This window comes from Monodon monoceros, unplaced genomic scaffold (assembly GCF_005190385.1).
Source record: "Monodon monoceros isolate NGI ecotype Baffin Bay Population unplaced genomic scaffold, NGI_Narwhal_1 Super_Scaffold_13, whole genome shotgun sequence".
NCBI classification, from domain to species: domain Eukaryota; kingdom Metazoa; phylum Chordata; class Mammalia; order Artiodactyla; family Monodontidae; genus Monodon; species Monodon monoceros.
The window spans coordinates 49,178,675-49,186,775 of record NW_021703769.1 but is presented as its reverse complement, the minus strand read 5'-3'; the positions used below and the strand labels follow the sequence as shown (position 1 = coordinate 49,186,775).

General features: G+C 64.6%; 1 protein-coding gene across 1 annotated transcript; it reads left to right on the top strand.

Annotated features, from left to right (window-relative positions):
• Nucleotides 1–1,221: 1,221 nt before the first annotated feature.
• Nucleotides 1,222–7,275, top strand: TEKT4 (tektin 4). Its single transcript, XM_029222003.1, has 6 exons — nucleotides 1,222–1,843; nucleotides 3,887–3,957; nucleotides 4,283–4,426; nucleotides 5,050–5,272; nucleotides 6,035–6,189; nucleotides 6,991–7,275. Exons 1-6 carry the CDS (start codon nucleotides 1,310–1,312, stop codon nucleotides 7,205–7,207), a joined length of 1,344 nt encoding a protein of 447 aa, XP_029077836.1. The 5' UTR covers nucleotides 1,222–1,309; the 3' UTR covers nucleotides 7,208–7,275.
• The last annotated feature ends 826 nt before the right edge of the window (nucleotides 7,276–8,101 follow it).

Sequence of the window (8,101 nt, the reverse complement as noted above, 5' to 3'; positions counted from 1 at the left end):
GAGTTAGACTGGGACCCCCACATGCGAAGAGGGCCCCCTGCTGGCCCACCCGCCACACCCCAGGGTCATGCAATGTCAGGGAGTTCGGTTCCAGTCCCACGTGTTCTGGCTTTTTCCCTGGGTTGGACCCCGGGCAGGTCCATCCTGTTCTGGCCACAGGGGAAAGATGGTGTGTGAAGAGCAGGTTCTAAGTCAAAGGTGGACAGTGGTCCCTCCCGTGGTTCTCCCCCACCAGCAGGCCCTGTGTATCCACTGCCACCTGGGAAACTAAGCACAGAGAAGTTCAAGGTGGTTCCTCAGGCCATCAGCCCCGATGATGGGCTGAGTTGGAGGAGGTCTTGGGCTGCTGTCTCCAAAGCCTACATTTTTGAAACACCTACTGTGTGCCAGTGGTACAAATGTCATCTGTCAGGTGAGGGGTGCCAGTGCCAAGGGTCAGGGCCCTGGGAGGAGGGCATGCGTGCCCAGGCCAAGGGCAAGCCCAGGCTGGTGCATCTGAGGTGCTCTGGGGGCTTGTGTGGCCCAAGTGGGGGATGGGGCAGCAGTGGGAGAGGTGGAGGGGCAGGGACCACGGGACTGTGCTGGGGGTGGGGTGTGTATGTCCTGTTACGAGCACTGGTGGGTGCATGGGATGGGTCAGAGTGCGAGGTGCCAGAGGTCATCCAGGCCACAGCGTTGCCGGCTGGGTTGACTCAGGAGAACCCCAGGAGCCGCTGCCCTGCCAGCTGCACAGTATTTCACGGCCAATGGCGCCCTCTGCTGGCCATATTGGGCATCGCCCTGACACTTAGGCTCCCAGCCCAGGATGGGGAACTTAGAGATGTTCATCCCTCCCCGCGGACCAGGAGACACACACCAGGCTCTGGGTGGCCTTGGGGACACTGTTCCCAGGACAGGACCTACCTACATTGTGGGGAAGATTTGGGCATCTGATTCAAGGTACCCACTGGAGGCTGAATTCAACTCCCCGTCAGAGACACCTGTGTGCCCAGGGGTACAGCCCCACTGGAACCAGTAAGACACAGGAGACAAGAGCCTGGCCTCGGGTGTGGTGCATATGCAGTTCCTCCAGGCAGGTGCCAGACGTGGCCAGGACAGGTGGGGCTGGGGCCTGCCTGGCCCTTTAAGAGGGCCGCGGGGGCGGGGGGGGCGGATCCCTGTTGCCTAGCAACAGGAGGGCTTGGTGTGTATCTGTCTACGAGGCCAGAAGCCATGTCCTGCTTGGGGACAGAGTGGCTGGAGCTGCCCTGCTGACCGTGCTGAGTGGCCCTCCTCCCTCTCACCCCCCCACCCCGTGCCCGGGCACACCATGGCGCAGACAGATATACTTCTGACCAAGGAGCCCGCCCCGCAAACGGTGCCAGCATGCCAGGTGCCCCGCAAGCTGTACGATGTGGCCCGAAACACAGGCGCCCACATGTCCTCGGGCCTGGCCACCGCTGGCTTCCGCACGGCCAAATACCTGGTGGATGAGTGGTTCCAGAACTGCTATGCCCGCTACCACCAGGCCTTTGCCGACCTCGACCAGTCGGAGCAGCAGCACCACGAGAGCCGGCAGCTGGTAGCCGAGGCTGAGGCGCTGGCGCAGCGCACGCAGCAGGACTCCACGAAGAAGGTGGGCGAGCGCCTGAAGGACATGCACTGCTGGAAGTTGGAGCTGCAGCGCCAGGTGGAAGAGTTGGTCGCAGAGACTGACCTGCTGCTGGCCCAGAAGCAGCGGCTGGAGCGCACCCTGGATGCCACGGCCGTGCCCTTCTCCATAGCCACTGACAACCTGCAGTGCCGGGAGCGCCGCCAGCACCCCGACCTTGTGCGTGACTGCGTGGAGATGGAGCTGCTGAAGGTTCGGCCCCTCCCAGCCCCCAGAACTGCAGACCGGGCCGCCCCACCTCTCCCCAGGGAGCATGACCTTCCCTGGGCTGAGAGTGGGCACCCGTGTGCCCCCACGGCACGGCTGGCAGAGGCCTTGGTGCCCATGTACCACGTGGCTGCACACAGGCACAGGGAGCCTGCTCCCCTCAGCACATGCAGGGACACACAAGCGCATGCCCAGGCGCAGAGAAGGTGGCTCTGCTTGTAGGTGGGCGACCAGAACCGACTGGGGCCGCCCCGGCTGGGGGCAGGGGCAGGGCTCAGACCGCCCAGGGGGAGGTGCCATCCCTGGCCCCAGGAGGGTGCTGGGTCTGGTCTTCCCACAGTCTGGTCCTTATAGTGGGTGCTAGGCAAGGCCTTGCCCCCTGCAAGGTGGGCCCAGCCAGGACATGCTGGGTTGGGTGCACTGTGGCCTGGGGGCAGGTCCCAGCATGGGGGTTGAGCATGGTTGGGGGCAGGGGCTGGACTTTGGTGCTTATCCACTCACCCTAGCCCCGGGTCCAGGGTTCCTGCTCTGCCCCCTGCCCCATTATGGCTCCCACGTGGGGGTGAGGCAGGGCCCAGGCCATGGCAGCATTCATACCTGGAATGTATATTGGGATGATTGTCTGAGGCTGAGACAGTCAGAGGCCACTGAGGCAGGGCGGGGCCTGGCCAGTACCCCATAAGCCCTGATGCCCCTCCACACACCCCCGAAAACCAGGAAGGGCCTGAGCTGAGCCCCAGGAGTGGCTAACTGAGGTTGGGATGTGGTTGGGTCATGGTAGTGCCTGTACCCACTGTGTGGTCCCTCAGTCACCCCTGGGTCCTGGCACCTGCTGAACAGCCCCTTTGGTCACCCTGGGTCATGCAAATTAAGCCTGACCCTGAGTTCCCAGAGGCAGAGCCCCCCATGCCCCGCCCCCATGCCCGTGTTGGAAATCCAGCCTCAGACCAGTGTGCAGGCGTGGACGGGATAAAGGGGGGTGGGGGCCCCATGCATCCCACAAAGAGCCCTTTCCCCTCCAAACCCGGCAGGACCTGTCCTTGGGGAAGCCCCCAAAGGATCAGGGAGTCACCCAGGCCAGGCCCCTGATGCTGGCAGGGAAGAGCCTCACCTGCAAACAGGCTGTAGGCCACAGGCACTCATGAGATATGGGGGAGACAGACAGCCAGCCCAGGTGCCCGGGGACCCCCTGCAAACCCCAAGCTCAGGACAGAACCTTGAGTACCTACCTCCTCCTGGCCCCAGGCCCTTCCTCTGTCCCCCCAACACCCCACCCTCACACTCATTCACTCAAGAACCTCCCAAGGCTCTGGAAGTGAACCCTCTGCCCTGAGCCAGGTCCCCCGCCCAGCAGTACACGGACAACAAAGGGGCCAGGACAGGGAGATGGACCCACGGGTCAGAACTGGGCACGCAGGGTTTAGAGCCCAACAGAGGAGAAAATTCAAATCAGGGGGTAAGAGTTTTTCCTGCCCAGAAAGTGAAACTGTCAGGGTAGCAGGAGGAAACACAGGGTTTCCCGTTGTGTCCTTTGTCTGGGTAAGGCCTCTCTGAGCCCAAGGCCCCAAGGGGCAGCCCCAGGGGGGCTCCTGGTCCCCGGTGGCCGGGGTCCTCAAAGGCTGTCGCCAGGCTGTCCAGGGGCCAGTGGGCAGGCTGGTGCCCTCAGTGTCTTGGGCAGGCTGCAGGGGTGGCCCCAGGGCCCAGGGGGTGCTAAGTGCCCAGCAAGTGGGAACCACTTCTGGGTGATCCTCCCTACAGCCCATAGAAGCCCCCAGAAGAAAAGACCCACTGCACCGCCCCAAACAGCCCAGAATAAATCCGGCGAGAAAGCCAGGCTCATGTCCCATTTCCAGGAAAGCAGCTGGGGCCCAAGGCCACCAGCAGAGGTCAGGTGCTGGCAGAGCCCCCAGTTCCACTGGGGGTCACCCCAAATCTCAGCTCCTCCTAGAGGTTTGAGAGGCTGCCTGTGGGCCCCACCAGCCTGGCTGTTCTCAGACTCTCACCAGGGACGGGGGTCTTCTTCCCCAGGAGGCAGACCTCATCCGGAACATTCAGGAGCTCCTGAAAAGGACCATGATGCAGGTCGTGAACCAGATTCGGTGGGTCTGAGTGGCCTCTAGGGCTGCCCTCGGGATGTCCCCCTACCCCTCAGGCTAGCTATGGGCAGGAAGTTGGGGTGACCCGGCCCTGAGGCTCAGAGAAGTGAGGGATTGTCCCCAGTCATAGCCAGGAGCAAGGGGCTGGGTGGAGGCACTGGGCAGGTAGGGGTGGCAGATTGCTGCATGGCCGAGGGGCCTGGGCATCCAGAACCCAGGCCAGCATCCCAGGGCCTACCCTGCCACTTGGGGGGCTTACCCTGCCCTGCGCCCAGGCGGGCCCAGCTCCCCACCCACACAGACAGCAGGCCCTGCCCGCTCTCCCCAGGATGAATCACGAGCACAAGGAAACGTGCGAGATGGACTGGTCCGACAAAGTGGAGGCCTGCAACATCGACGAGGCCTGCTGCCGCTACCACAACCAGAGCTCCGACTTGCAGTTCTACCCGCACTCCGCCAAGTTCGAGGAGAGGTGGGATCTTCCGCAGGGGCTGTGCACAAACGCCCCGCCCCCACCTGCGAGATCCCACCTGGGCTCCTAGTCCCTCCGCTGGGGGTCCTTTGTGCAGCTCTTCTGCTCCTGGGGATGGGCAGGCGAGCGGGACCTCCGCCCAAGTGCCCAGCACACACGGTTCACCACAGGGGCTGGGGTTTGCGAGGGAGGCAGGACCCAGGGTGGGGGGCCGCCTGAGGCAGGGCGGCTGACTGCAGCTCCGCATAAGGCCGGCAGGGGGCGCTGGGCCACCACCCATCGCAACACAGCCCCGGGGTGGCGCAGGGCCCAGAGACGTAGGAGGCACTGGGGCGCGGGAACCACCGGGGGGCGCAGGAGGCACGGAAGACACGGAGCGGGGAGCTGGGGTCGCGGGGCTAGCGGGGCGGAGCTGGGGGAGCAGGAGGCCCGGGAAGCGCGCGGGGAGGCGCTCGGGTGGCGCGGGGGGCGGGACGGGGAGTGGCGCTAGGACTGGGGGTGGTAGTTTATGCTGCGGCGCAGGGGACACCGGGCGCGGCGGACGCGCGGAGGCCCTGGTGCAAACCGGAGCCATTGGCAGGTGCCCCCACCGACCGCGGTGCCCGCGCACTCCCTGCCCGCAGTGCCTCCACGCCCGAGACCTGGGCCAAGTTCACCCAGGAAAACCTGTACCGCGCCGAGCGCGAACTCCTGGCCTCAGTCAACCTGCGGAAGTTTGTCGACTGCATCCTGCAGGACACATCCGAGGACTTGCGGCTGCAGTGCGACGCCGTGAACCTGGCCTTCGGGCGGCGCTGTGAGGAGCTGGAGGACGCGCGCCACAAGCTGGAGCACCACCTGCGCGAGGTGGGGCCGCCCGGCCACGCCCATCCCACGTCAGACCACGCCCATCCCGCCGCCAGACCACGCCCACCCCGCCGCCAGGCCACGCCCAGCCCACGACTTGACCTCGCCCAGGGCAGCCACTAGGGCTGGACACCCCCTGGTAACGTAACCACAGAGAAAGACCAGGCCCAGACTGGGTAACCCAGACCATTCCTCCCCCACTGGCCACTATGCCTTTGTCACGACCTGGCCTGGCTCCTGCCCCTCCTTGGCCCTGCCCATCCTGAGGGACCCCTGAGGCAGGGCCCCCACTCCTCCCTGGGCCCTCATTAAGCTGATGAGAAACCAAGTGACACTGGGGGTGGTGGCATTGTCACTGGAGTGACTGACCAGGGGGTGCTGCAAGCACGAGCAAGGAGGGTGGAAGGAGGTGGGGCCTGGCTGCCTAGTGGGGTGTCCCCGGTGCTGGCCCCTGGCCTGGCAGGGCTCTGACCCTAAGCTCTCAGGGTGACTTTTGCTGCCTTTGTCTCTCCAGCTCCCGACCAGGGTCGGGGGCTGGTGACCACAGGGCTGGGGGCTCTCAGGCCAGAGCTGCTGTGCCACAAGCTTTGCTGTCCTCACCGCCCCCAGGCCTGTGGGTGCCCATGGGAGGGACGAGGTGGCCATGCACATCCTCCCTGCCTCCACTCCTCCCCCAGAGCCAGCGGACAGAGCTGCCTGCTCGACGTGGCACAGGGCTTGGGGTGTGGTGGGGGAGACCCACAGGGACTGTCCTGTGTGCAGACACTGCGGGAGATCATGGACCAGGAGCACAATGTCGCAGCGCTGAAGCAGGCCATCAGGGACAAGGAGGCGCCTCTGAAAGTGGCCCAGACCCGCCTGTACCAGCGTTCCCACCGGCCCAACGTGGAGCTGTGCCGAGACGCTGTCCAGTTCAGGTGCCTGTCGCTGCTGGGGCCGTCCTGGGCTGGGCCTGGTCACCAACCCACCTCCGGGCTTTCCTCAGCCTCTGGGGCCCCCTTGAACTCCTCCCCCCACCCCCACACACAGCCCTGCAGATGTGAAGAGGAAAGACATTGGGCCCCACACAAGCACAACACACACACACACACACACACGGTTTCCACGTCCCCAACCCTGCCCCAGCATGACTGGATGCTATGCGTTCCTTGGGGGACACTGTGCCAGGCTCCTAGTGCCAGGGGCGGCCACACTCCCTGCTTCACCCTGGTGAGGAATCTCAGGGTCTGGGAGGCAGAGCTCCCCAGGCCACACGGCCGCCCTGACCATCCTGCTCGTGGCCGTCCACACCTCCAATGTCACGGTGGACACACATCCCTGGCTTGAGGCGTAGGTGGGGTCACGTTTTCTGTTTTCTAACTTATTGAGCTCACAGTCGCCTTTTAAGCAGAAGTGCCCCTGCCTTGGGCATCCCTCTTTCCCTGTCCCTCAACTCCTTCAGAAAACTGGGTCCTCACTCAGCTCCAGGGGCGCCCATCTCACTTCCAGATGCCAGGAATAGAGGAATAGAAGTTCATGTGGTGTCCTGGCCCGGCCCTCTCCCAGTGTGGCTGCTGGGTTTCCCTCTGGGCCTTTTGGGAGCCCTTCTATGGCCAAATGTCTTGACCAAGACCCCCAACAGGGGCCCCCAGGCTTTGACCTTGGGCCTCGCTCTCCCCACCCAGAAGGCCAGGCGTCCCAGGGCAGCCCCAACTCACCCCTTCCTCCCACCCCCGCAGGCTGGTGAGCGAGGTAGAGGAGCTGAACCTATCCCTGGCGGCTCTGAGGGAGAAGCTTCTGGAAGCAGAGCAGTCCCTGCGCAACTTGGAGGACACGCGCATGAGCCTGGAGAAGGACATCGCTGTCAAGACGAACAGCCTCTTCATCGACCGCCAGAAGTGCATGGCCCACCGCACCCGCTACCCCACAGTCCTCCAGCTGGCCGGCTACCAGTGACCGGACGGGCACCCTGGCGGGCGCAGAGACCCATCTCCCCCTCAAATAAAGAGCATGTTAGCTTTCTACTCAGAGAGTGTACCTGGACAGGTGGGCTTTGCCTGTTGACCCCATGTTTCAGCCATGGTGGGCCAGGAGTCTCCTGCTTGGGGCACCCCCAGTCACCACCTGGGGAGAGGGGTCAGCCAAGAACCATCGAGGTCCCCCCTCATTGCTCACTGCTGACCACACGAGGCACAGCCAAAGCATCAACAGTTTCTCTGCTCACCTGGGCCACCTGCTGGATGCTTCAGAGGGAGTGTCACCTCCTGTCACCACTTGTCACAGGCTCTGGTGGCCGCAGTGATAACTGAAGCCCTGCTCCTTTTCCTCCATGTGCCCTGGACGCTGTCACCGGAGGCCAGCCGGCACTCCCCTCATTAGTGGGGGGTAAGCCTGGAGCAGCGGTGTCAGAACACGCTGCTGGCCCAGCTCTCCCCTGAGGGACTTGGCCCCCAGGCTGTGAGGGGCCACGCAGGGCGGGGCCTGGGGCAGTGACCGCCGGGGGAACTGTGGTACCTCTCCCTGCCACCCCCACCCAGCACAGGGTGGGCACCAGACCCTGAGCTGGGGGTGGAGGGTCAGGGCTGGAGGGGCCTCCACCCCCAGCACCTTGGTCACCTCTGTGGCCAGGCTCCTCGTCCAGCCCCCTCCTTAGCCAGCAAGTGAGTCAGGCCGGGCTGTGGGCGGGTGGGTGAGGGCCACAGAACCCTGCTGCCCACCTGGCCCCACACTCTGTGTCCATGGTTCTGGGCAGAACTGGGCACAGCATCAGGGGCTACCCACAAGCAGGGCCAGGTGCTCTCACGGTGGCCATGAGGCCCTCTCACTGTGCCCCCTGGGGACGAGCTCCAG